This window comes from Cenococcum geophilum, assembly GCF_001692895.1.
Source record: "Cenococcum geophilum 1.58 unplaced genomic scaffold K441scaffold_24, whole genome shotgun sequence".
Lineage (NCBI taxonomy): Eukaryota > Fungi > Ascomycota > Dothideomycetes > Gloniales > Gloniaceae > Cenococcum > Cenococcum geophilum.
In genome coordinates, this window is record NW_027137582.1 from 2179170 (window position 1) to 2205551 (window position 26382).

At 50.6% G+C, this 26382-nt stretch overlaps 10 protein-coding genes across 10 annotated transcripts; 2 read left to right on the forward strand and 8 right to left on the reverse strand.

The window, feature by feature from the left end:
- Positions 1 to 988: 988 nt before the first annotated feature.
- Positions 989 to 3007, reverse strand: K441DRAFT_131267 (kinase-like protein). The gene is made up of 6 exons (XM_067640079.1): positions 2726 to 3007; positions 2598 to 2667; positions 2265 to 2413; positions 1808 to 2213; positions 1150 to 1758; positions 989 to 1096 (listed from the first exon to the last, which is right to left on the reverse strand). Exons 1-6 carry the CDS (start codon positions 2852 to 2854, stop codon positions 1089 to 1091), a joined length of 1371 nt encoding a protein of 456 aa, XP_067503584.1. The 5' UTR covers positions 2855 to 3007; the 3' UTR covers positions 989 to 1088.
- A 325-nt stretch (positions 3008 to 3332) lies between these two features.
- Positions 3333 to 7992, reverse strand: K441DRAFT_660923 (uncharacterized protein). Its single transcript, XM_067648789.1, has 4 exons — positions 7640 to 7992; positions 7515 to 7584; positions 4164 to 7466; positions 3333 to 4089 (listed from the first exon to the last, which is right to left on the reverse strand). Exons 1-4 carry the CDS (start codon positions 7940 to 7942, stop codon positions 3677 to 3679), a joined length of 4089 nt encoding a protein of 1362 aa, XP_067503585.1. The 5' UTR covers positions 7943 to 7992; the 3' UTR covers positions 3333 to 3676.
- Positions 7993 to 8272: 280 nt separating this feature from the next.
- Positions 8273 to 9535, reverse strand: K441DRAFT_660925 (anamorsin family protein). Its single transcript, XM_067648790.1, has 2 exons — positions 8715 to 9535; positions 8273 to 8659 (listed from the first exon to the last, which is right to left on the reverse strand). The coding sequence occupies exons 1-2, from the start codon at positions 9358 to 9360 to the stop codon at positions 8352 to 8354; spliced, it is 954 nt and encodes a 317-aa protein (XP_067503586.1). The 5' UTR covers positions 9361 to 9535; the 3' UTR covers positions 8273 to 8351.
- Positions 9536 to 10211: 676 nt separating this feature from the next.
- Positions 10212 to 11388, forward strand: K441DRAFT_131322 (uncharacterized protein). Its single transcript, XM_067640080.1, has 4 exons — positions 10212 to 10284; positions 10396 to 10487; positions 10676 to 10832; positions 10989 to 11388. Coding segments are annotated over exons 2-4 (408 nt in total). The 5' UTR covers positions 10212 to 10284; positions 10396 to 10486; the 3' UTR covers positions 11239 to 11388.
- A 504-nt stretch (positions 11389 to 11892) lies between these two features.
- Positions 11893 to 15616, reverse strand: K441DRAFT_612257 (uncharacterized protein; the record flags this gene model as incomplete). Its single annotated transcript, XM_067645609.1, has 2 exons — positions 11893 to 13469; positions 13606 to 15616. The coding sequence occupies 2 exons, from the start codon at positions 15614 to 15616 to the stop codon at positions 11893 to 11895; spliced, it is 3588 nt and encodes a 1195-aa protein (XP_067503588.1).
- A 646-nt stretch (positions 15617 to 16262) lies between these two features.
- K441DRAFT_687553 (putative GNAT family acetyltransferase) lies at positions 16263 to 16763 on the reverse strand (the record flags this gene model as incomplete). Its single annotated transcript, XM_067652104.1, has 1 exon — positions 16263 to 16763. One exon carries the CDS (start codon positions 16761 to 16763, stop codon positions 16263 to 16265), a length of 501 nt encoding a protein of 166 aa, XP_067503589.1.
- Positions 16764 to 16911: 148 nt separating this feature from the next.
- On the forward strand, positions 16912 to 17780 carry K441DRAFT_677925 (uncharacterized protein; the record flags this gene model as incomplete). The annotated part of the gene is made up of 3 exons (XM_067651115.1): positions 16912 to 17147; positions 17206 to 17700; positions 17756 to 17780. The coding sequence occupies 3 exons, from the start codon at positions 16912 to 16914 to the stop codon at positions 17778 to 17780; spliced, it is 756 nt and encodes a 251-aa protein (XP_067503590.1).
- A 708-nt stretch (positions 17781 to 18488) lies between these two features.
- Positions 18489 to 20416, reverse strand: K441DRAFT_722198 (uncharacterized protein; the record flags this gene model as incomplete). The annotated part of the gene is made up of 4 exons (XM_067654068.1): positions 18489 to 19201; positions 19288 to 19849; positions 20118 to 20222; positions 20347 to 20416. The coding sequence occupies 4 exons, from the start codon at positions 20414 to 20416 to the stop codon at positions 18739 to 18741; spliced, it is 1200 nt and encodes a 399-aa protein (XP_067503591.1). The 3' UTR covers positions 18489 to 18738.
- Positions 20417 to 21493: 1077 nt separating this feature from the next.
- K441DRAFT_131430 (uncharacterized protein) lies at positions 21494 to 21887 on the reverse strand. The gene has a single exon (XM_067640081.1). It carries the CDS (start codon positions 21842 to 21844, stop codon positions 21572 to 21574), a length of 273 nt encoding a protein of 90 aa, XP_067503592.1. The 5' UTR covers positions 21845 to 21887; the 3' UTR covers positions 21494 to 21571.
- A 1162-nt stretch (positions 21888 to 23049) lies between these two features.
- On the reverse strand, positions 23050 to 25516 carry K441DRAFT_660932 (Mpp10 protein). The gene has a single exon (XM_067648791.1). It carries the CDS (start codon positions 25432 to 25434, stop codon positions 23206 to 23208), a length of 2229 nt encoding a protein of 742 aa, XP_067503593.1. The 5' UTR covers positions 25435 to 25516; the 3' UTR covers positions 23050 to 23205.
- Positions 25517 to 26382: the final 866 nt, after the last annotated feature.

Sequence of the window (26382 nt, forward strand, 5' to 3'; positions counted from 1 at the left end):
ACAGTGCAACAACGTAGCAGCCTGACACTAACTATCCTCGCATAATTCTCCCCATATCCTTCCAACTACTTTCTTTCCCCTGTTGATTCTTTCCTTTCCCGTACTGTTTACCTTCCCTCAGTCCGCCACGCACCGAACGCCTTCGTCCGCTCAAAAGGAACCATTCGCTCCACCGTACACCAAACGGAGAACAAGATCTGTTCGAGTGAGCGTACGAAAAGCAGCAAAAAAAAGAGAACAATTACTAAATAAAAAGGGAAAATGCAAGTGCTTCAATTCCGTCCATTCCAACGCCAAGATATATTCGCTGGGAGTAAAAACAACCAAACTGGGAAAATTGGGGCACCGCCAATTAGGGACGGGGGAGGAATCAGAGGCCGCCAACAGTCGTCGTATTCCAGCCCCAGAGTCTTCCCCCGTGTCCTCCCAGTAACAAACGCTCAGGCCGCACGCAAGACATATGGGGTGTATCGCACGGCGCGGATATCAGGCTAGAAGAACTAGAAAGGTAGAGAGAAGGAACAAGAAAAAGAGACCAATAGAGGGGGAATAGAGCAGTAGCAGTGCAGAGAACAGGCTGTGGATCGGGGAGTTTCAAGTTGAAGACACAATTCTATCAATACAGTCCCTGCGCTACCATTTTTGACAACACAACATGCTACCAAACAGGAAAACAAGCATCTTCTCTCGCTTTAGCGCTCACTGGAGAAAATAAAAGATATGTGAGATCGTTCGTGACACATTCACGCTCGTTCCGTGAAGGAGGCAGTCAAAAAGTAGGATTTCTTTTGTTGCCTGAGCGCAGTAAGTTTTTCTTACGCGCCCAATCTTGTCAAACCAGAGGGCGCCATATTTTTGGAAATTCTTTTGCTGTAAAAGTCTGACCATGACCCTTGAATACGGGAGGGAACCAAGACGATTGATGGATGGAGAGAAGACCGTTGGTGTAATGATTAAAAGGTGGTACGTAGAACGAGTCCCGCCCGATGTGAAGAAGAATGAGATGGTGCTACGGTCGGTTTTGCCGACGCCGTCACCAGGATGCTGATAATCGCTCCAGGGAGACGTTATGCTGTGTTGCCAATTGCTTAGTTACCTTTCCGACTTGTCAATATTGCCAGTTCACTTCGGCGGGCTGGTTCTACTTACCACAACAGAACAACCTCATGAGCTTCTTTGTAAATCCGTCTTTCGGTTCATTCACCGGCGCCCTCACCCCGGTGTGATGAGCCTGCGCGTTTCCCGTCATGGGGCTCTGTGCTTGGTTCATCCCGTTGCCAGCCAAATTCGGCCGACTGTTCTGGAACTGGGCCATCGTTGAACCCTCCGGCGGACCTGGCTCCCCCATACTCTTCCTCTTCACCGCGTCCGGATGGTACTTTGCTGGGTCCATGTTGCGCGGGAGTCGCCCTGATGAAACTCCCTGTGGTTGCCGGGGGACACCCGGTTTTGGGAGATCGGCTTCCAGACGGCCAACGGGTAGTTGGTTCTTTTGAGGGCGGATTTGGTTGCCGTGGAGATTTACTGCAGTTGAGGAGTTTGGGTTGATGTTGGAGTGATGGAGGTGACCTGCCGAAGGGTGTGACTTCACGGCCTCCCAGCCCTTGCCATTATTCAACTTCATCCAGTCGTATTCCCCATCTTCGACATCGCCGGTGCTCTTGAGAGCCTGAGTAAAGAGCTCGCGAAGATAATCGTAGTCCGGAGTGTCTTCAAATCCAAGGTTTCGGACATAGCTGAGGTACTTGTTGAACTCCTCTGAGACGATGTTAGTTGATAAATGAAGGGGGTTAGGCTCGAGCCGTACCTGGGAATCCGTCACACAGGTCCTTGATAGCAGTTGTCTGCTTCTTCTCTCCGATCTTCTCATATTTCTGCTTGTTCGTCGCAGCTTTCAAACCTTGCCAAGGTAGTCCGCCCCTCAGGAAGTACATAAACACATGTCCTAACGCTTCCAAATCATCTCTCCGCGACTGTTCTCGTCCAAGATGTGTGTTTATGCTCATGTAACGTGCTGTTCCCGATAATGACTTCCGCTCTCGATACGGTATGTGCTGTTTCGTCTTGGGGTCACGATATTGCTTGGCCATGCCAAAATCGACGACGTGGATGACATTGGCGGCTTTGGAGCCCGGTCGGCCGATGAGGAAATTGTCCGGTTTGATATCTCTGTAGATGAGGTTCTTTTCGTGGATCGTTTGTACCCTCGAAAGCTAGTGGCCGTCAGCAAGCTAAATTTAGCGCAGAACGATCACAATACGAACCATTTGTTTTGCGACCATGACGACGGTTTTAATCGAAAACTTCCGATTGCAGTGGTCGAAGAGGTCTTCCAGACTAGGTCCGAGCAGATCGATGACCAGAATGTTGTGCAAGCCCTCCTGGCCAAAGTAGTAGACATTAGGAATACCCGCTGGACCATGTCAGTAACTGTGAAGCAAGCAAGGAAGTGGGCAGCAATATGGCATGCCAGGCTTGTGCTTTTCCGCGAACAAGAGGTGTTCGACGTGCTTCAGGTGACACACGGCCCACTGATTGTCGGGAGGTCCACCTTCAGACGCGTGTGAGCATGCATGTGAAAGAATGTATTGACTTACGGCATCCCACGAGGATCTTATATGTCCGATACTCATCCCTTAGTTGTGGTGCATCGCTCTTTCGCGGTTCCTAGACAGGTTGTTCAGCACGCAATGTACCCCTTTAGTTCCAATGGCAGCAGACGTACGAATTTGATGGCAACCTGCTGATTATTGAGCAGATTGGTGCCTTCGAAGATGACTCCGAAGGAACCCTCCCCGATCTTCTTGCCCACGCGGTAGTGGACGCCCACGACGTTTGACGAGGACGAGGCCATGACTGTTGTAGTTGTCGGCAGTCGGAACGGTCGAGGGCAAAGCCTGCACCGGTGTCGCTCGTATCAGCTGCGACCCAGGATGGAGCGAGAGAGGATTGAGAGAGGGAATGGAACGTCGGGAGGCGGTGGTCGTGGAGAAGGTTGTGTCCGGCGATCAGAACAGCCTTCGGGGACAGATTGGGTTAGAAAGGGTGCTGAGGTGGAGCCAAGCTAGAACGGGAGCGGTGTGTCGTATGCAGCACAAATATAGACCGGGGGAGACGGCCCCTGGGGACAACTGGGGGATAACTATGTTTCTCGCGACGAGATGCAAGATAGCAGCAGCAGCGGAAGAGCTGTCGTCGCGGTCGCGGTCGTCGTGGCAGGTCAGAGGCACACGGGTCGGCAGAGGGTCGCAATGCTGCTGCAGGCACGGAGCAGGCTGGGTGAACTTTTAGCAATGGCAACGGTAACATGCCCCATGCATACAAAGTCTAAAAACAGAGACCGTTTTATTGCGAGGCCTATCACGGCGCAATGCCGCCCAGCCACAGCATTTTCCGAAGCAAGGTGCCACGCCAGGGCCAAATTTACGACAACCAGCCCGTAGGCTGGAGCCAGTAATACACCAGAGCATCCCTCAGCTACCCTTCGCGACAAATGTTACAGAGTACAAAACAGCCCCAATGAGCTGGGCCGAATCCGACTATCAACAAAAGAACTCGAAGCCGATGCCCGTCACATCAAAGTGTTATTTGTCCAACGCCGTGCTCAATGCTGCCAGTTCCCAAAATTATCCCACATCGCAAGGGCCTCCTCTGGTCCCACACGCAATTATTCTAATCACTGGTCCTCCATCTCAACGTCTACATCCACGCTCTCCTCGTCGTCGCCATCAAATCCGTCCGGCGCGTCTGTATTGGTCGTCTCAGACGCCAGTCCATCGTCCTGTAAGCTACCCGACGCACTCTCTACTGAATCAGCTGCTCTTATCAGTTCGCGCTCTCTCTGCGCTTCTTCCGCATGGCGGTCTAGGCTGTTCTTAGACCCTTCCTTGCACGATTTGTACCAATGCTCCAATCTGCACTTGGTGAGATAATCCTGCAGCAATTCATCGTCCGCAATGTTGTCTTGTATGATTGGGTTTCGAAGATCCTCTGACGGGAATCTAGACGCCAGTTCATTGGTGGAGCAGCCGGCCTCGACAACCTCATTCGGCAGAAGAGGGCCCATATTTGATGACTGTTTCCAATCACCTACATCGCCCCACTTTGTTAGCGGGCTGTGCATTCCCAGGCAGGCCTGAACATCCAAGTAAAGAAATGCATACCTATAGCTGCGGCCATCTCCCGCAGGGTCCAGAAAAGTGCCGTGTTTGAAAGCTCGTGCTCGATCTGCTCATCGGATTTGTTTGTCGTGTTGTTAATAGCTGCCCAATCATCTCGAATGTAACACCGCTTCCAGATTATCTTGAGGGTGCTTTCGCGCGTTGTCTTGTCCATGTCGCGCCAGCAAAGATCGAGCACCTGCAAAGCCAACCAAAACTCTTGCCCACCAACGTTGTTTTCAGACTCATTCCCGCGCTGATCCATGAGGGTTAAAACGTCGATCAATAATCCTGGCTCCATCACTCTTTGCCCGAGAATCTCTTCGAAGCCTTGGTGAAGCACTTGTCCCAATGCTGGCCTATTATGTACTGCGTGTTCGCCGTAAGTATTTATGAGCATTTCCATCGCCGAGGTTTCATCGAGAGCCCCGAAGATCAAATCCCGGAAATGATTGTAAACTTTCTCCTGGATGGCAACAAGCCGTAGCTCAGTCAGGTTCTTCCTCTTAAGCTCCTCGACTTCAGGCCTTGGTGTGCTATCTCCGTCGCCGCAGAGCAACGCCAATTTCGCCAGAGAAAGCTCTACCTTTTTGCACCATGAATTTGACTCTTGATGGCGAGCCACGTTAATTAATGCAGCACCTGCAGCAGTAAAATCCTTCTCTCCAAGCACTTCATTGATCCAGCCAAGTTTGGCACGAGAGGGATTGTCTCGCATGAATTTTGTGAGAGCAGGTTGATCAAGATAATCTTCCGCGAACAGCTGGACAGCCCTATTCTCGTTGATGTGGCTAGAGTAGAAAGCAACGGCCCAGTCGTCACCATACTTTTCAAAGTAGTGACGAATTCGGTCATTCATCGCCTTGAGCTTCCTCCGGCACTCAATCAACTCGACTTCGTTATCGACAGTATCTCTCATTTCATAAAGATAAGTGACTTCCGCCCACACAAGTTCTACAAGCGTTGGCATATCGCGAAACCTCTCAGCTAGTTCCATGCCCTCATAAACCATTCCAATAGTGGTGAGGGCAAAGAGCTGCGTGTTGCGTACCTTGCCTTCGAATTCTGCTTTGAGATTCTGCCCGGTTGCCCGGACCTGTTCGTCTTCATGTCTTAGGCACCACTGGTAGCGTTCTGTATGGATCTGGCAGCAGATTTTTACTAGACGAGGATTTTCTGAGGCAATCTTCCTTGCGAGTGTTTCGATTGATGCTACTCCGTTGCCCTGCTCAAAGTACTGTATGGCTAGTCTGCGGCCCAAGTCGACGAGTTGCCGGGTATTAGTAACGATATTATGCGTCGATGTCCAGATTTGAGGTAAATGATCGTAGCCTTTGCCGAGTTTAAGGACACCATCATCCAGACAGTCCGGATCCAGACCATAGAGCTCGAAGTTTTCTTCCCTGAAAGCAAATGCTATCTCCAAGGCTCCAAGTGTCAGATCGTCGGCTTCGCCAATTAGTCGCATAATTGATGGGTGATCTTTCGTCCCCTCGCTGAAGGTTTCCCTGATCGCTTTGTAGGCCCAAGGGATGACCACCTGGAGTTGTCTGATGTCTCTTACGAACCACTGCCGTACGGGATCCAATTCGCCATGTTCTGGCCTCAGAGCAGACTTGTAGCGCTCATGAAGCATTTCCACAAGCTGGGACATGAGTGGTCGCTGCTCAACGTCTTTCAGCTGCATGCGTTCGTCGTAGTGTCTCCACACCTGTAACGCTGCAGCCATCTTTTCTGCATTCCATAACAAACTCCATCTAGTGCTAAAGGAAAGAGGCGGATAATCGGACCTTAAATGAAGCGCGAGGTTTTTGAGCGCAGCAGACCTCTTCTTAAGTTGGTCTTCCATGGAGGACGTGGCCACTTCAATGAACTCTGATGATGAGGACAATATGTTGGAACTGATATCCTCTGCAGCTTGTTGAACTTCTTGCTGCCCAAAATTATATCGTGATTTGATCGAAAAGTCTAAGATGTTTTCTGGCTTAGTGCTGAAGAATGTTGCCTGTTCTAGTTTGCTTAAAGCTGTTACCCTTTGCCTTTCAATGGCTTGGTCGTCGTCGGTGGGTGGTAGGGCAGCGACTTGCATGATACCAAAGCCCCTGATGAAGAAAATGCAACTTGATTGCTTGTCCTTTCGACCGAGATCTTCTAATGCAGAACCAACAAATTGCACATCACTGTCCTTGCGAAAGTAAATCGTATCTTGAAATGGTAATGGCGCTTTGCCTGAATCAGACATCAGCTGTGTATCTGGGCTCTCTTCCGACTCAGCAAGAGAGGCGACCACAATTGCGTCGATGAATTGAACAAGAGCAGTATGTCCAGGTGGAGGGAGCAAAAGTTTCGCGGCTGGCTCCTTGGGAATTTGTTCCTGGTGGTAGGCGTGTAGAGGGATGACTCGTTGAACAACAGCGGAGTTTTCAATAAGGTCAACCTCAACCAAAGAGTAACTGAGGTGTGAGGACTCAGCCAAAGCAACAAGCATGAGTAGGCCAACCGATTCTGGAGCTCCAGAAAGGCTGGCTTCCGTCCCTCGCGTCTTGGGGCTTCGAAGAATAGCAAAATCAAGGACTTTAACATCCTGTTGGCCCTGTAACTCCGGTGGGTTGTCGCCTCGCAGGGTAGCAAGTAGCTCTGCGTAGGTATCAACCTCACCCTTGAATATGTGCTGGCCTGCCCAACTAAGATCCCAGAGCTGAAATATTCCGGTCTTAGATGCGGTGATAACCTCCATTTGGCCCTTCGACTCGGACGGCCGGGCTTTCACAGATGCAATTTCTCTTCGCAGACCCCCACCTAAAGCACTCTTCAAGTTTCCGAGAAATCCGCCACCCCCTCCGCTGCCGTTGCGGAGGAAGTAGACGTTTATGTGTGGTCGTCCTTGCGAATCTCTTAGTGTTAATTGCGCTAGTCGACCGGTGCTGAAGATTAGGACATAGCCGGCATGCTCTACATCCACTATATCCACAATCGTCTCGTTCGAGAGCATCCGGCCAACGGATCCATCCACACCTTGGTGGCGCTGCGGGAAATGGCTACGCGCCTCAGCGCTATCCACATTTTCCCAGAATGTGACCTTCCCAGTAGTTGGCGCAACCACGACCAGTCCGAATTCACTTGATGGCCCACTCCTGACAACAGAGCCCAATGGAAGCGGATCTGAGCGCTTTAGGTCGAAGGGAAGCGGCAGGCAGTGGACTTTGGAGGGAGCGGTGGTCGAGGTATAGTCCCAACCAAGGGCATGTTCGTGGGTCAGCGCAAGCGCGTAGGCGGTTGAAGGAAGAACGAAGGCTCGAAAGGGTTCTAAAACAGTGTTAGCATGGCTGCAGAAGTGCGGAAGCAAACACATGCCCGCTGGGTTCTTGCTTAAACGAGTTGGAAATCCGGGTAGTTTCTTGACGATGTAATTCGCGTTTTTTGTCTAGCACAAGTAACATGTCAGTCATGTGTCCGTCAGTTATATAACGCGTACATACCAGATCCAAACTGCCATCATCTTTGTGACTTCTCTTGACTGAGGGTTTCTTCTCCCGAACAGGCATGTCCAGGGTATATGAAGAACCCTCTCCCTCGCTACGACCTGCGTGGCCATTCACCAAAGCGCTTCCATTTCCATTGACCTTTGCGCCTGGCGGAGGAATAAATATATCCTCGGAAATCTTGCTTCGCTTTCTCTTGGGTTGCTGGCGAATGCTTTCAGAATCCTTGCGCTGCCGCCGTCGCGGATTTCGGGACGATGTGCCATGGATGCTATGCAGGGTGACATCCGGGGAGAACATATTGAAGAAATGAAAATGGTGGTGATGCGCGATTCGGTGCGCGTGTCCAGGCACCTTTTAGGTGTTCGTTTGACAGCGAAGACGGGCTTTGTTTTCTCCAAGCTCGTCGGTTGCAGGGGTTGTCACCGCCCGAAGACAGGTCTTGGCAGATGAAAGGATGCCAAGTGAGATTTATCTTTAGACGCTTCGCAGAAAGTCTTTCATCTTGCTAATTATCACTCGTGAATAGTTCTGTAGAAGTGGAAGTTCTTGCTATCACACCCTCGAGGGAACGCATATGAATATAGTAAGCACGACGGTAGTCATGCGGCTAATGAGCCTCATTCATAATCCAGACTTCTATAGTGATGTGCACTAACAGTCACGCGTGCCGAATCAATATCTACAAGAAGTCGTTATATCCCACCCATCATAGCTGCACATCATTGTTCAATAGCCACACTTCTTCTCCGGGCTTGAATGCGGGCAGTCCAATGTAGGGACATCCATCACATCGGAACGCATCTCCTAGCGCGCAGTTCCCGCAGCTTCCAACCTTTCCTTGTACAGTGAAATCGACCTCCGCTAAGTCATCCGCACCAAGCTTCATAGCATTGAGGGCCTTATCAGCAGCCGCCCTCTTAGCAGCGTCTTCAGCTTCGATCTTCTTGCTCAGTTCGCATGTGCAGTCCTTGCAGGCGCGTCGGCGTTTCCCAGCCTTCGGTCGACATTCCGGAGCTATTACATAGAGTTAGTCCCATTACAATTGCTATTGACCTCAAGCTTCACTCGCGTTGGATTATGGGTCGAGCAAGATCCTCCTCGGTGATGAGATCATCCTCATCAATCAGTTCATCGTCCTCCCCTGTGATTATTGGGTCCTCAAAGTCGTCACTGAAATCCACGAACCCGACTCCCGCTGGCTTTGTGGGCTCTGCTGAGATTTCCTTCCCCTTTCCATTCAGAGCTACCGGGACAGTGCCGTTGGGCGCTCCATTGGTTCCGTTTGTCGTTGGGTTGGCCTTCTTCCCGAACCGTAAAGGCACCGACTGACTCTCTATGTTGCCTGGCTTCACCATGCCGTCTTTCCCTTGACTGACCAGCCCTGCTAGGATTGCTTCGGTCCTTTCCGCGCTATCAACTGAACCAAAGAGCCCGTCCTGGCTTTTGAATATGCCTCCCGGCTCGAGTGCATACGCGACTTTTGTCATAACATCCCTTCCAAGAAGTTTGTGGCTCTCTCTACTCGTTCCGTCGGCGTCTGTTAGAAGTAAGACGACATCGTAGTTCGAGGCTGGTAAATTAACGAGACCAACAGCGAGACGGTCAAGCATCTGGATGTCTGTAAATTCACGGTGGTGGGCTTCGTATATCCTCTCCAGCACCTCAGGGTGTGCGGATATGGAAGGAGGCGCGAGGAGGAGAGTTCGCGGAGTCATGGTGGGATGGTGGCGGGAGCCCAGAAGAAATGGAAGAGGTTCGCCACCAGCGTTCTAATACAGGTTCAGTAGGATAATTCGGCGACTTATATAAGAGTGAGCACAAAGGACAGGATATTCCTGTAAAGACGCTGGTTTGTGTCAGTAGAGAGGATTGCTGCTCTCAGACAGAAGCTCGGCTTCTAGGTCCGTCCTCGGAGATGGCACAAGCAGCTGATAAATAGAGTTCATGGCAGGCTAGACTCGTTCAAGTAATTAGACTATGGCGTTAGCGTGGGAGCTAAATTCCCCCGGATTCTGGGTAGTAGTCGCTGCAGAGCTTGTCGTCAGGGCTTCATCGCCTCACCACCGTCCAAGGGCTGAGGTACTACCAGAGACGGACAGTGAGTGGAGGTCGGCACCAAAAACTAATCTATTATAGCGATCATCAACAACACCAGACCGCCCCACTCTCAATAAAGCCACCATAGCTGATGACGTCGGACCTTTAACGACCAGGTACAATACGTGGCGATCAACAACCTCCCCAGTCCCCAAGAACGAATGCCCGCTGTTTCAACTGGACCCTCTGAGCACATTACCCACCAGAGATTGATAGGGATTGATAGATCTCCCGATGTCGGCCGTGTCGCTTGACGTATTGGGCGACGTTCAGCTTTCATGGGATTGCTCCGCCTCCGCGGCATGGCAATGATCAAAACTGGCTCCCTCGTCTGACCCTGCAGGGAGCTATGGGTACCATTCCTCTCCTGCGATTCTGGGCGGAGATACAACCCCGCTTCTGAAACTGTGACTCCCGTGAGCTACACCCAGAGCAATTGCTTTGTCCTACCAGACCCATTTACCCCCAAAACATCTACCATTCCACCACAGTAACCTCAACTAACGGCATTGCACCCATCACGTCTACACATCGCCTGCAAGGTACGCGGCTCAAGCGCTCCAGTCTGGCCATGGTGGCTTCACCGTCGGTGGAGCTACATTGGTCAAAGCGTAAGGGTCACGAGAGCACCAACTGACCTCCACTCGCCATAGTCTGTTCTTGTGCCTGGACTATATCTATCCCCCGACATCCCTCGCATCTGCTTGACTTCGATCTCATCTTCTTCAATTCATCAAGGCAATCAGTATGTTCTCTCCCTACCCATCCCCTCCCCATCCATTACACTGCTGCTCTACCAGCTCGCAATCAGACCTCTCGGAGTTAGCTTCACCATTGAGCATACTCATCTCCTTCCACGACCTTCCACAGAACAACAAGTCGTCTCATCACCGACATCCTGTATACTCAAGCTTATTAATGCTTCGTCTGCAGTGACTCGATCTCACAAGCACAACGACCGTGACCACGCCGCTCTTGCTGACGGCACCGCCGAGCACGAAGACCATCTCCCCCGCTACTTCGCCAAATCAGGCCACGCCGATGCTGATCCAAACAAGACCAAGAAGAATGGCGGTGGAAAGGGTAATTGGTATGTCCTCTGCATTCACTGTCTTCGTCCACCAAACACCGCCTCTATCCCAATGCCTCACCTCCCCAGCCACACCCTCCCTGACGTCAACGTCCACCCCCCACTCTACCCCACCTCAGCTTAAACTCTACCACTAACCACTTTTCATCATCACAGGGGCCGTGAAGGCGTCGAGATTGAAGACTACAGCTACAACCTGACGAACCCACGTCGTCGCTCCAACAGCAGCTCCCACACCGGACTCAAAGACTTCAAGACCAAATTCGAGACCGTCGAGCCCGAGCCCGTCTTCGAAGAAGAAATTCACGGCGCCCCGATTGGTGAGGAGCTCGAAAAGGAGTCGACCGTCAGCAGCGCCAACAGCGCCCAGAGCGTTGACGAAGAGGATGCCTCCAAGAAATTGTAGGCGCATCCCCTCCCACCTCCGCAGCACAAAGTTTGGGCACGTGCGTTAGCTATACTCGGCGTTTAGCAGCAGCAGCGGGATATGAAAAACTCTCGTTAGCTGGCTGCGAGTGCTACCCCCATTTTGCTGCTAGCGAAAAGGAGCTGGGCTTTTCTCTCTCTAAATCGACCATTTTATTAGCCGAAAGTGGCTATTGTACGATTCTGATATGTGGGGCTCATGAGAATGGCATGGCGTCTGCCTGTTGCTTCTTTTTTAAAGGGACATCTGGCTTCATGACTTGTGTTATGGCATGAATTATGAAATCAAATACAAATGAAAGTATAATTGAAACACCCGAATGGATAAGCATTGCACTACCCATGCAGTCTGCAGTGCCTCGTATTGGTGAAATCGATACTGCTGATGACACTAACAAGGGGTCTGCACCTCAACGAGCTGTTCGAGCTTCCCGAGATCTGAAATTAAAATATGTGATACCAGGCGTTGACAAACTCCCGAATGGAATCACTCCTCCAAAGCCAAACTGAACACTACACCCTCACGTATCATCAGACCAGAAGAACAGCAGAAATTATCTTAAACAGAATAACACCACGCCATACAAAATCAGCTATACCAAACAACTCCCAAGCCAACCCAAACCATCCCGCCCTACAAAAAAGCCTCGCTCCCACCCCCCCTCATAACCGCCCTCGAATTCCCCCACGCCCCCTCCTTCACCCCCACCAACCCGGAACTCCCATCCCCATCGACCCCGCCCCGCCCCAACCCATCACCAAGCCCCTCAACCCCAACCCCAACCCCGACCCCCGCCCCACCACCCTCCTCCCCCTTCCGCCCCCCCGCCTCTGCAAGCACCACAAGCCTCAGCCCGCTCCGCCGCGCCGCACCGCTCAACCCGCCCCCCGCGGCCTGCAGCGCGACGTTGCGCGCGGCCAGGCGCTCGATGCGCGGGGCTCCGCAGGCCGCGTAGTCGAGGCGGTGGGCGGACGGGGAGCGGGGGAGGGCGTGCGATGTCGCGCGGGAGCGAGATTCCGAGTGGGTTTTCGAGCGGGTGCGGGCGGGGAAGAGGGAGTAGGCGGAGGATTGGGTGCGGGAGGGGGGGCGGGTTGAGGAGGCCGAGTGCGCCGAGTGGCGGGAGGGAGGGCGCGGTTGCGGGGTGGTGTGGAAGGGAGAGCGGATCTGGATCCGGGGGTGGGTCTGGCGCTGGGGGGAGGTCGAGGGAGCGCTGGCTTTTGCTTTGCCTTTGCCTTTGTCGTTGGCGTGGGCGTTGGCGGTGGTGGTGGTGGAGAGGGCGCTGGAACTGGGCCCGGCGTGGCGGTTCTCCTTCCCGCCGTGCTCGGGCTCGAGGTCGCTGAATCGGCTCGCGCGCTTGCTTTCTTTCTTGCTTTCTCTTCTGCTCCTTCGGGCCGGGCTGAGGCGGAAGGGCGGGAGGACGAATTGCCCTGAGATGTCGTCGTCGTCGTCTTTCTTCCCGAAGCCGGTGAGCGAGGGCTCGCTCGAGTAGATGCTCCCGCTCATTTCTGCATCTTCGAAAATCTTGCTGCCCCGGAGACTGCTGAAGCTTCCCTTCAGGCTGTGTCCGCGGAGGCTTTCCCTTGCAGTCGACCTACTAGTCACCGGGCGTGGGAATCCATCGGCTAGGCCGCGGCGTTGGTAGCCAGGGCGACCCCATCGTTTCTGAACACGCAGAGGTTCTATAGACGACGAGACAGAGTGGCTAGTTCCGATCGACCTATGCGGGCCATGTTTACGCAGACTGTTGGAGAATTCTTGGTTGGTAGAGCCAAAAACGACAGAGTTAGAGACGCAATGTGAACGAAGACTACCAGGAAATCTATTCTTCACATCTCCATCAAAGACACCATCAGATGGTCTGACTGTTATAGGTAATGCTGAAACGGGGCGCTGACTGGATGTCGAGGGACTAGGGCCAGTGCCAAGTACAGGTGGCTTGTAGCTGGAGGAGGAAGCGCGGGAAGAGCCTGCAGCAAAGAATGGAGAGCGATTGGTTGCGCGATTTCGAATGTAACTTTGACGGCGCTCATTGAGTGTACGTCGGTCCGGAAGACTATCACAAACAGATGATACTAAATGTATACTGCGGCGCTTCTCGGCAGAAGTCATATAATGCATAGTGTGGCGTGCAATCGGAGGCTGTGGGAAAGCGCAGGTTGTGGTTGAAAGCATGAAGTCATATAATGCATAGTGTGGCGTGCAATCGGAGGCTGTGGGAAAGCGCAGGTTGTGGTTGAAAGCATGAAGTCATATAATGCATAGTGTGGCGTGCAATCGGAGGCTGTGGGAAAGCGCAGGTTGTGGTTGAAAGCATGCTAGTCGATTGTGTGCTGTATGAGCTAAAACTAGTACAGTCTCCGGGATGTCGGGGGGCTGAAAAGCTGCCTATGCTGCGTGACGAGGAGTACGTGTTCCGACCATGACCAAGGCCAGTAAGACGACGGTTAACAGGAAGTCCGACGCTTCGGTATGAGTCCCGATACGTCGTTAGTGTTCGGCAATGGCGCTTAGTAGGGGAATTGGAAGTTTCTGATATGCGTCGGGATAGTCTTGCCATCTCGGTTGGTATCTTCATCGACTCGTGAGGATTGTGCGAGGAGCCCATCTCTTCTTTATACCCCAATGATGAGCGATCAAATGCCGCAAGAACCTGTGCTTCTCCATCGCTAAGGAAACTAGCAATTGACTCCCTGTTCCTATTTCGTTTTAGTGATTTAAGAGGTAGTTCCAATACTAGCTGGGGAGGTTGATCAGGCGTGCGTTCCCGTGTTCCTTCGACCTGACCCTTTTCGGGATCACGCCCGAGGTTCTGCTCAACATCTTCCCACTCGTCTGTTTGCATGATAGGTCGAGAGATCTTAGGTCTCGTAGGGCTCTTCGACTTTCTTCTCCACCCCCTTGGCCAATTACACAGGAACATTGCGAGCACAAAGACAACAAGAATAGCACAAATAGATGCCGCCACCGCAGCAACTATGACTATCTTTTTCCTCGAATTAGGCTTCTCCGACTTGGTAGCGGTGTCTGCTCTTGTCGCATCTGTTGGGGACACAATGCTAGATGTTTTTGAGCTGGGGATTGGTGTGGTAGTGGTTCCGAAGACGGGATTCTGAGCTTCCAATGCTATCACGTGTATATTGAACGTTTGGGAGTCGTTCAACGCCTTTTCTTGCGTTGATCTAGCCATTAAAGTGACCTGGATATCTAGTGGCGCAGTGCCGGCCGGAATCTTCCCAGAAATATTCAACGTCGTTGGGTCGAAGTGAAGCCATTTGCCTGCACTTCCGAAATCCATGGAGATTTCTTCATCCCCCTGAGCAAAGATTGATCGGCCAAGAGTGTAGTTAAAATCTTGACCTGCAGTAGCGTTCAACTGCCCAACTTCCCCACTAAACAACGGTGAGGTGAACGTTAAATGGATCGTCGTGTTTGCAACGTCTCCATATTTATCCTTAGCCTCGATACTGATATCTTGAGACATCAGTCCAGACGGAGGTGTCCCTGTCACGGCAAAGGTATCTGGATCGAATGAGAGCCAATATGGAAGCTCCGCAGTGGCGCTCTGAAGATCGGCGTTCACAATAGGTCCTCCGTCCAAAGTGAGGTGACTGCGAAGGCTTGTAAAATTCACCGTAGCACCTTTTGGGGTGTTTATAGTCTGCTTCCAGGGGCTAAAAATAAAGGTATGCTTACTAACCACAAAAATAAAGGTTATCCATGCGCCAGCAAAGCCCAACACATCAGAAGCAATAAGCAGAATCTCAAAAGACTGCGGCGATGCGCCGACCTGTGGAGTAGACCCAGAAAATTGCAGAGACTCTGAATTAAACGCCACCCATGATGGCAGTGGTGTGTGATCCGAGAGGGTTGCGTAGTACGATAAATTCTTTCCGTTGCCCGTGAAAGTATCGGTAGAGAATTTAAAATCAAACCCAGTGGATGGTAGCAACGCAAGACTAGAAGGACCTGAGAGCTTTCCGGCAGTTAACAACTGTTCCGAGACGTTCCCGCTCGCGGTAGGTCCTCCCGGCTCTTCGACAACCAATGTGGCTTGCATATTGGCAACCGCTCCAGCAGCACCCGCAGCTATAATAGTGAAAGTTGGCGAGCCCACATCGATTGCGCCTGGAGTACCCCAGAGCGCCCTAGTTGCACCATCTAGAGACAGCCAAGGCGGATTCCCCGTGAGCGAGTATTGAAGAGTTGCGAAGTTCGGTTCAAAGGTCGTCGAAGCAAACTGGAAATTGAAAGGCTCTCCAGCATGAGCGACCGGCGGGACTTGCGCGTTGAATGGGAACGAGGCTTGAGGAGCTGCCGATATTGTCACGGCAAGGACCAAGACAGCGGTGCCCCACATCGTTCTCTATGGTCTGTACTCATGTCAGTGAAGCGTTTTACCGTAGTGATTAGGGAATATACTGAGCAGTTAGCAGAGATCTCAGGCTGTATGCAGTGTGGTAGTTAGAAACCGTTCTCTGTAACAGTGTTAAATGGAGCTTCGAACCACTTTGGAACAGGCCGTCGGGGAAGGGACGCCATCGTCGTCCAAGAACAGGATTAATGGAATCTCGCGGTGCGCGCTGAACCGCGTCGAGCGTGCATAGGACCAACATGACCTTACTTAGACAGTATACCCTTGTGGCAAGTAGGAATGGAGTCGGAAAGAATGAAGAGCCCCTCGAGTAGAAAGTCGCTCCCAGCCAGGGATGCATAATCAATATAATCGCTCAAAATGAGTGATTATGGTCCTTCCTAACCCTGAATACACGATTGTATATCCGACTACATGAGTTTGCCTAAGAGTTATATGGCTGGCAGAAGTAGTAAGTGGTAGCCTTTTGTGCCTATAATCGCTGGTAAAGTTTCTAACAGGGTCCAAGCGTAATGGTTATGTGCATCCCTGCTCCCGGCAAGGGGTGATGGATCTATTCCCAGCTACCTTAAAACAACACTTGGAACTAGCTTAGAAAAGAGATGGTATCATGAGGGGTAAGACGGCCTCTTCACTCAAGCCGTAGAACCATCCTCAACCCTGTTCGGCCTGGTCCATAGTAGTCCGGGCAGCGGTCAACCTGTTTAAAATCGCATGAAGCGTACAACGCCCTCGCTGCGGTTCGGTCTTCATCCACCCATAGCTGTACGGAACCGCATCCTTCCCTTTCCAAACGCGATCGGAGAAGAGTGATCATCTCTTTGGCAATACCTTGTTGCCTGTACGGTTGGGCGACGCAAATTTTGTGAAGTAAAGTCAACCTCTTCATCCGAAGGTAAACGAGATAAGCAGCCACTTCGGTAGATCCGTCAACATCTTTGAGTACGAGAATGGCGTTGGTATTACGCTTCTTTAGCTCGGCATTGAAATCTAAAGCTTCACTAGACGGAAAGTGTTTCTTCTCGATGCGCTGGATTTCAGCGAGGTACTTTTGCTGGTCCTTGAGTGGATTTGATGTTAGATCTGCGATACGAGACCCTTCTATTTGGGGGATTGGTGCTGTCTTAGACATTTTTCGACGCAACAACTCCTTTGAATGCATGTGGGTTAGGAGGATAAAGGGAGGTTGGTGGGTGGTGAGGTGGGCTTGGCTTCAATTTTCGGTTGGTGCCGCGCAAATTCGGCATCACCCCAGGGCAACGCTACAACCTCCATCCAAAATGGACAGCGAAGAAGAAAGTAGCAGTTTGTTTGGCATCAGTGAAGATCTTGTCCAATCGCCTGTGCACAAAGCTGCAGGAGTATCTTCAGTGGACTTTGACGGTCTTCTTTCTCCTCCTCTGAGGCTTCAAGAAGACTTGTCGGAAGGATGCGGCGGCCAACTTTGGCCTGCAGGCATGGTGCTTTCAAAATATATGCTCCGGAAGCACAAAGATGATATTCAGAATAGTTCAATGTTCGTACGCTCTACAATCACGCTTAGCCCGACGAACATCTTCTGATAACCTGAACAGTGTTGAGCTTGGAGCAGGTGGCGGTCTCGTTGGGTCAGTGCACCCGCATGAATACCTGCAAAAAGAAACCCAGATGCTGACGCCATATGAGATATCCAGTCTAGCTGTCGCCATTGGCTGCGGAATCGGCAAGACGCTACTAATTACAGACCAAAAGCCAATGTTCGCCTTAATGGAGCAGAATATTATCCTCAATAACCTGCAAAGCAAGGCCAAAGCCGCAATCTATGACTGGGGAGAGCCAGTCCCTGCCCAGGTTCCACCCCATCCAGACATCATTCTAGCTGCAGACTGTGTCTACTTTGAGCCCGCTTTCCTTCTGCTTCAAAAGACGCTAGCTGACCTGATTGGAGATAAGACTGTCTGCTACTTCTGCTTTAAGAAACGAAGGAGGGCGGATTTGCATTTTATGAAAGCTGCACGGAAGACTTTCGAAGTGAAGGAAGTGGATGACGATCCCGACAAGGGGGTTTATGAGCGTGAGAATATTTTCCTGTAAGTATCATAAGTAGTTCCGAGCTCTAAATTATCCTTGCTAATTTAGCCGTAGATACAAGATTACGAAGAAATGCTAGCATAAAATAAAACGATAGACATGATTTTCTTCCTATGGTTTACAAAGCTAATTCTGTATCACTATGAGCCTGGAAATGGTGCGTTGTCGCATTCCAGGTGTGGGTCTGCAGTAGAAGCGCAGAAGGAAACCCGAAGAACTATTTCATAACACATAACTCAACATGGGACCCCTGGGTTTGAGTTAGACATGACACCATTGAAGGCAAATTAAAATGGTGTTTTCATAGTTGCTGCAGCACATGCTTCAGTACTTTTCTGGAAGTATGATTGTGCCACATGAAATAGATATATTTCCTAAACCCATGTTACAAAGGTCATGCTCCTTTACTTACAGCGGAAATGTAAAGGTGCAAAGCGTTTACAATGTAGGTATATGCCACATTCAAACGACCGCTAAGATATTCAAACACTCTATAATCGCAATTCCTTACGTGATCTCCCCCCGACAAAATGCTGCTCGGGACATCCGACCACAGCGTTAAGCATAAGCCAACATAAGATGGACCACTGTAAGAGGAATAATGCGACAAGCAGAAGAGCGAATAAATATGCCCGGTAAAGGGTGGTAGAGGCTCACAGCTGCCTGTTGCGATAACAAGTGCAGAAGCGAAAGAGCACGGTTAGGTCGGGTAAGCATTAGCAGGAGCATTGGGTGGTGTGGCCGTTTTCTGGTAAGCTTTGCCCTTCCGCGAGTTTTGCTGCCAAAAATATACCGTGAGAAGTTTAGTGCCCTGTTTGAAGAGGTTAATGCCCAAAAAGGCAGGTGGTAAGGCCAATCAGGCTGAGTGTAGACGTATTGATTTCCCGGAAACAACCAAAACCAAACGTGTTGTCCACGTGTCCCAGAAATTGGGAATCGGGCCTTCGGAACTATAGTTGAGATAGTTGCGACAAAACTGCGTCCACCATGATGCTGTCCTAGGAAAGTGTCATGTTTTTCCGGGTTGTCCACCTAACTCATAGAGCGGGAATATCTGGTAATCGCAAGACTTCAAAAGGCGCATTATCCAATTCCACGTCCGCATTCTCTCGTAGATTCGTCTCGATCACAAATCGTCTCGGCCGCGAAACCACCTTCACTGGCTCCCACAGCTCGGTCTCCACATCCGCCTCCAACATGGAAACCAGATCCACAGTAGAATTGGTGCACAAATCCACTAGCTTTACATTGAGGTCTCGAAGTCCTCTCATACTGGCGATAACGCGCCAGGCCCTTTCCCACACTAGCTTATCGTTGCAGCCGGCCCAGTTGCTAGAGGTTGGGTCAAATTGGAGGAACACAAACGAGATGTCGATATTTAAACTTTGAATTTGGTTGAATCTGTGTGGCAGGATGGAGGTAGAGAAGGATATTATGTGATCAAAAGAAGAGAAGGAGAAGGTGTTGAGCATGTAGAGACCAGGAAGTGATTCCGTGTAACTACAGTAGTCAGTTTAATGATATTAGAAATTGAGATGATTGTAGAACGTTAGAGAGGCAGGGTTTTAGGAGATGACGGAACCTACATTCGACGGCAAGTCAGTGGCAATGCCAGGAGTCCTTCTTCCGCTGGCTTAAAAGGGTTCTGGCCAATGTTCGCAGGCAAACCGTAGTCGTAAAACATCGACTTAGAAGAGCGGTCCCAACCGAAAACGCGCCAACAGTCGTGCTTAGCATGAGAGGGATCTTTACAGCGCAGGTGCTCCAGCTTCCTACTGTCTGGGTTGGGGCGAATGTGAAGATGCCCGCCTCCCAAGGCGGCTTCCCAGACGAGAAGACGTAATTCAAGAGGGAGTTTGCTAAATAGCGGGGTTTGTAGCTGATCGCGGGTAACTTGGTCTGGATCGACACCCGGACGATAGGTACAAGTCAGGGTCCGCTTTCGCCGCGAGGGAAGTGGCTTGACTGAAGGGTTTGAGGGGCCATCAGGAAAGTATGAGTCAGTTTGAGGGATTGCCGGGGATAAAGGAGATATTAATCCTTTACTAAGACGTCGGCCAAAGTCCATCGTTGGCAAGAAACTACGAATAGTCAGACGAATAAACTCTCGTGTCGACCTGCGCATGATAATCTTGATGGCAAACGAGACTGTTTTACGAAAACAGAGCATCGGAACAATAAGGAAAGATGATGGCATAAAATCGCAATATACATGACGATAAAAAGACATACAGCGCTCCATGATTTAGTGCCAGGTGTTGCCGAGGCAGCGTACTCTTCTGCTGAAGAAGAATGTGAAGATAGGTGGGGTTCAGTAGGGATCGTCCACTAGGAAAGGTGCAACGACTATCTCAGATGCTGGCATGGTTCACGCTGAAGATCGTGCTATAGTAAAAGGCCGAAAGTCTCCACTTACTTTGGTTTATGGATGAATGGTTATGGATTTTGGGACCTAAGACGATGAAGCTTGGTGAGGAAGAGGTGGTTTCTTGTTTGCGGGGCTTACGGGGAGTTAAGGAGGCTGGGCAGGTGTGCAAGGGTGGCAAATCAAGAAGGATTACGGTGCCTTGGGGCTATTGAATCCTTCGACGCGGGCATCTCAAGGCGCCGGCAGACTGACTTCCCGAGGCCACCACTCCACGAACCTGCAATCCGAATCTGCTCCCGATCTCTAAAAGGATCCGGTTGCTCCGAAGAACAATTATTGCCACGCATCGAACGACATCATTCCTTCTCCCACAGATCATGCCTACCCATCCACAAAGATTCGGTGCAACCAGGAGACCTCGCACCGATCATGGTAAACGGCCTTGTAGGCTGTGGCACCCTCACCACAATCACACCTCGGAGGAAGAAATTGCCTATTAAAGTGCAAACCAAAATAGTGGGATAACAAAATTTTCACAGAGACTTGAGGATATCATGAGGCAGAACCTAGTGTCTTAATATGCCCGTCTCGAAATGCTAATAATATGACCTTGCGTTGTATTTAAAGTGCCTTGAGAATCATTCACAAGGGCTGCAGGTCCCGCTCACCCAAAGGACATTGATTGGAGTCAATAGCCGTGATACTTCAGAAGATTGTACTTGAGAAAAAAGTAAATAAAATTTTACAAGGCACGAGTGGATTACATGGAAACGAGCAAACTACTTCAGCTCGAAAAACTTACCCCCCCCCCCCAACCCCCCTATCCAATCTCTCAATTAATCATACACCATCATTATGTGGCTGAGATCAAAGATTGAATTTCGTCGGACTAGCCCTATACCTCCTTCCAACGCTAAGTTCGTTGGCACACGCAGGTTGAATGGGCTAGACCGTTTCGACCAGGAGTATTCCACCTCAACCCCGGATCCTGCCGCATCCCATCATTTTTCAGGCCAAGTGCCGCAGCCCTTGGGCTTTGGTCGAGCCATAGCCTGCATTGTTTGTAAGCCTTTTCCTATTCAACACAATATCCTATCCTGTTACCGTCCCGATCTTCTCTATCTCAAAGTATTCTCTACCAGTGTCTTCTATCTAACTTTTTTTAGATGCAAGGACAACATGGATGGCTATCAGGCTGCTAAGGACAGTCGAACTCTTCCGATGCCTAGGTAACTGTTCGACAGTAGTGGCATACAGCCTGTTGCTCCAAAACATTGAGTGTTCAAATAGCCAAGCCCAGTTTCGTCCGATGTCGGGCTATCGTGGTTTGGGCGGAATCCGGTAGCTCAAGGTCCACGGTTCATATATATTTTGTTACAGTCTCTGAAAACCGATTATGTCAAGCTAGTGTATCCGGGCAATATTGAAATAGATGGGGCGACCGTACCATGGTGAAAGCGTCCTAAGGCGTGCGTTACTCTATGGAAAAGGGTCTGATGATTTCAAGAACTTCTGTTACAATTTGAAAAACGTGGCGATAGGAAGCGCAAATCAACAACGAAAAGAGTTGGAGTCGTGAAATTTTGGTAAACACAGTCGCGTTTAGGGTTTGCGGAAGAATGACGGGAATCAGGCAAAGGGGAAAAGTGGCTTTGCGAGCCAAGCCACATGTTCACCACAGCTTTGGTTCGCACTGCATGCACCGCTTGACTACTTGTAAGGCTGGGCCTCTTCGGGGATTGCATGTAAGCTAGCAATGGAAGCAAGAGAGCCATCCTTCTTCCACTGAGGCATTCAAAGTTTTGAAGTCTGGGGTAGATTCTTTCACAGAGCCTCACCTCCCTTCCTCCACTTTGACTGCAGAAGAGCATAATGATCACTTTAAGGATACTATGACAGACATGGAGACTGGATACAGGAGAATTATTAACGAGAATTATATGCCGCCGTAGTCTGGAGAGTCTCGGTGGCCATTTCCGATTACAGAAACGAGCAGTGCTGAGGCAATATGGCTCAGCGTAAGGCTCTAGAAAGAGTGTCTGCCTCGCTACCCTAGCCTCCTTCGACCATACTTCATTAAGACGCGACATTAATAATAACTTAGGTCTGGCCAAACTCCTTCCATGTTGCGCAACAGCTATATAGCCTCTGGAAAACAACCGTCGTCCCTCAACTCCGCCAAGCCAAACTCCTGAACACCTGCTCCCTAGGGAGCAATCCAGTCAGTCCATTCAAAGACCGTCCGAAAGATCCCATAGGGCGCCCTAAGCGTTTCACCGCTATCTTACGCTACCATGCGTGCCAACAAAGCAGCACTGTTTTGGCCAGTCTGAAGCTATGATGCTGGCATCTCCCTTGTAGAAATGCATTATCAGCAAGGTGTCCAGACAACCTACATGTAAACTACTCCATGATTCACTTTACAGGACACTCTCTCGTTCAAGTCGGTCTACTATTAACGGCTACAACGATCGGTACATGCATACCAACATCTGGCCTTAACATCCAGGTGTTCCAACCTCACTTAGACTTCTGCAAGTGGTCGTCGCCTTTTACCACGAAGTCACGTCACCAGAATTATGGTGGAGATACAGGCACCTGCAGGTTATTTGCCCATTTGCGTGGATCGCCAACTTCTTTCCTCCGTCCGACCTTACGAAATGAGTCAAAGTAATCAATACCAATACTGATAGTGCTTCAGCCCAGCAGAGTTCACCTCAGAGCTCGCAGAATAACGCGAACACATCGCGCAACTCAGAACACCAACCACCAGAGACTTCGAAACTCGAGGCCGCCCCCCCACAACCCAGAGATGGTATATATCGCCATCCATCAGACAACATGACCAGGGGACCATGAATGGAGGTATTTCATGGCCTGGAACAAGGTTAAGGAAAGAGGGTGTTGCTCTCGTACCCCAAACGTCTAGCGCAATTTAGATTTTTGGGCTACACGGATATAAGGGGTGCTAATTTCCTTTGGGGTAATCTGGTCTGTTTTGGAGTACTCTGACGTGCTTCAGGGTAATTTAATTTATGATACACAAATATAAAGCTATCACGATTCATTTTGCCGTCAAGACTGATTGCAAGCAAAGGACATCATAGGTGGACATTAAGACATTCATAAACTTCATTCACAGCTTGAAGCTACTCCCACCAGTTCTCGCCCTATCCTTTACCTCTTTACCCTCAACGTCTCTGAGCTCGCCCTTCTTCCCAATAACCTTGACGCCGCCTCTCTTCAAACTACCGAGCATATCCTTCTTCTCCTTCCGCTTCTTGCTCTCACCATTGACCTTGCCACCGTCGTTGAGGCCGGCTTTCTTGATTCTCTCCTTCTCCCTCCGCCTCCTCCTTAGCTTCTGTTCTCGGGTCATCTCCTCCCTTGCCACAGGTAACCCGGCCTTCGTCACAATCTCTGTAGTCACCTTCTCTTCGCCAGGCCTATAAACCTCCTGCGGCGCTAGCATGCTTGCGCCCGCAGCCTCGCCTCCGGCAGTAGGTCTCGCATCCTCCATCTCGATTGCCGGTGCATCAACTCTGACCTCCAGACTCGGCGCCGCAGGCTTTGGCTTGTAATGCCAGGAACTCAATGCATCGAGTTTGCCCGACACGCTCTTCCACATCGCCTCGATCTCCGCATGCTCCTTTTTCAGCTTTTCATCCTTTATATCGACGAAGTTCGGGTCTGTTTTACGTAGGTGTTCTTCTTCATATACCTCGGCAAGGCCTCTGCTAGATTTATTGTCGTCAAGTTCAACTCTGCCTCTTCTTGCGGCTGGGCCAGTAACGAGGTCGTCCGGCCGACGCCGCTTAACTTCATCGAATTCTCCAGCAATAATCCGTCGCTTGATCAGCGCTTCGATATCTTCGGTGACTTCAGCAGTGATAACCGGGATAGGTTTACCTGTACGTTCGAAGTCGAGATCTTCCTCGAGCAGAGAGTTGAGTGGACGGTCAGCCGCCCGGGCTTCACCCGAAAGCGTCCAGTTGCGCTTAGCAACATTTGCAGCCTCAAGCTGCCGAATCTCCTCGGCAAGCTTGGCTTGGCGACGTTCATGAGTTGAGCGACGGGATTTGGGGTCTGCCGGATCTAGGTCACTAAGATCTCCATCTGACTCGGCTTCATCAGAATCTTCAAAAAGATCACGGTGAACGGCGGAGATAGTGCGTTGGATGTCTTCCTCATCTTGAGCACCGGAGGTGTTTTGCGGATCTGAGGCTGAAGGGAAATTGTGCGGGTTCGGCCGTCCTCGTTTCTTTCTGTTTTTGCTGGCTTTTCGGGCGGGTGGAGCGAAGAAATCCGCGTATAAGATGTTATTTGTGTTGGTCATGCCTCCTAGATCGTCTAGCTCGCCGTTCTCGAGAAGCTCGTCATCTTCGCTTTCACCTCCGGGTGCATTAAGGTCGGCGTTCCCAAAAGTGGGACCAGCTTCCTCGTCATCATCTTCTGATGCTTCGTCTGCTAGGTCATCGGCTTCTGGACCTGCCCCAGCAGCTAAGGGGTCAGCATCCCAATCGACCTCCTCATCGTCGCTAGCCGCAGCTTCTCCTCTTGCATCTTGTTGTTCTAGGAATTCGGATTGCCTATTAAAGTCATCGATAGAGAAGAAACCATCGTTAAGGCCATTTGGGTCGGCAATGAACTCTTGCGCAGGTTCATCATCTTGTGACATTTCATCATCAAATTCTTCGTCCTCCATCTCGATGTCTTCATCCTCCTCAAAAACCTCGCCCTCACTGCCACCCTCTTCGGCATCTTCTTCACCTGAAATGTCATCGCCACCATATTCCCAATTTTCACCTTCTTCTCCTATGCTTTCCTGGTCGGACCCACTCATCTCAAACCCGTCCTCATCGAACCGAACGGTCTTGATTCCGTTCTCCCTGCCATGAGTTCCATTAACACGTACTCCCTCCTCTTCATCCCCTTCATCCTCTCCATATACTTCTGGGAGCGCCTTCTCTACTTCCTCGCTCACGGCATCCAACACCCTCCTTGCCTGCTCCCAAACCTGATCAACTCCAAACCCCTCCAAATGCACCTTCTTCAACTGCAATACCCTCGCATCTTCATACTCTCGTTCGCCCCTCTTTCTCTTCCTCCTTGCCTCTTTCTGCCGTTGTATCTGCGCTTCGCTAACCCTAGACGCTAGAGGATCGAGATATCGTTTTGCGAGAGCCAATGCAGCAGTGTGTAGGTTTCGAGGGGGCTGCAGGAATGCGTGCGGTTCATTTGAAAGACTCGATATTAAAGCCGGCGTGGAGGAGTTTTGCAGATCCATTGGCGGCGGCTGCGCAGATTGCGCGGAGAGCGTGTGCGAGGATATAGAGGTGGTTGGCGAGAAGGAGAGCGTGGCCATATTATTCCACAGCAAGTAGGAATTGGGCTGTAACTGGACTCGGCCAGAGGGCGGAATTACGTGTACACACTCTGCAATGAACGGCGGTAGAGCTTTTTGAGCGGCATAGAAAAATTAGGTCTAGAGAGTGACGGGCTTCGGAATAATTATCGACCGACCCTCTCGAGGCGCTGGGCTTGCTTGGCACGATTATCTACCAGACTGTGTTTGCGCTATCTGCGGTCACAGCCTAAGTAAGGTTCAAATTCTATTATCCTTTTCTCTTCTACATCTACACAATGAAATGACCTCGATGAGCCAGCTCTACCACACCCCAAATACAATCAAGTGTATGAGCATACACGCGATTGAGCGTAAAGTCTATCTATTCTGCCAGATACAACCGATTTCACGGTTTAGGACCCACGCCTGATATCCAGTCGTAGATACAATACTCATGCCTCCAGTTCAGTACATATCAGAGGGCTGCTCCGCCGTAGCACGGTCCTTCCCGCCAAGCGCGCTTCAGGCAACACCTAGACTTCTTAGAGGCCTGCTTCCTGGGCTGAGTCTTAATCAGTATGGTCTTTTATACTAAAACTGAATTTCAAGGTATAAGATGCGATTGGGACAATTAAAGGACCGCCTTTTATGGAAAATCAAGCGCAAATGAAGGTCAGAATCTAACAACGAAGCACTTCACAGGACTGAACGAGGACGTCCTTAACCTCGTAATCACTCAGGTATAGTTCAGGATAGCAGGCATTCAAGAGAGGCTTAATTAACAAATGGAGAGTAGCTTGAACTTGAGTCTCCACATTCCCTGAAATAGCTGGCACAGGCTTCGAGGCGCTGCAAAAAACTCGTGGACCCGTTTCTTCATCGATCAATTATATTAAGTGATGCTACTCCGAAGCTAGAAAGGGCGGAACACATAACCCAACGACTGCTTGACCCTCACGATGATAT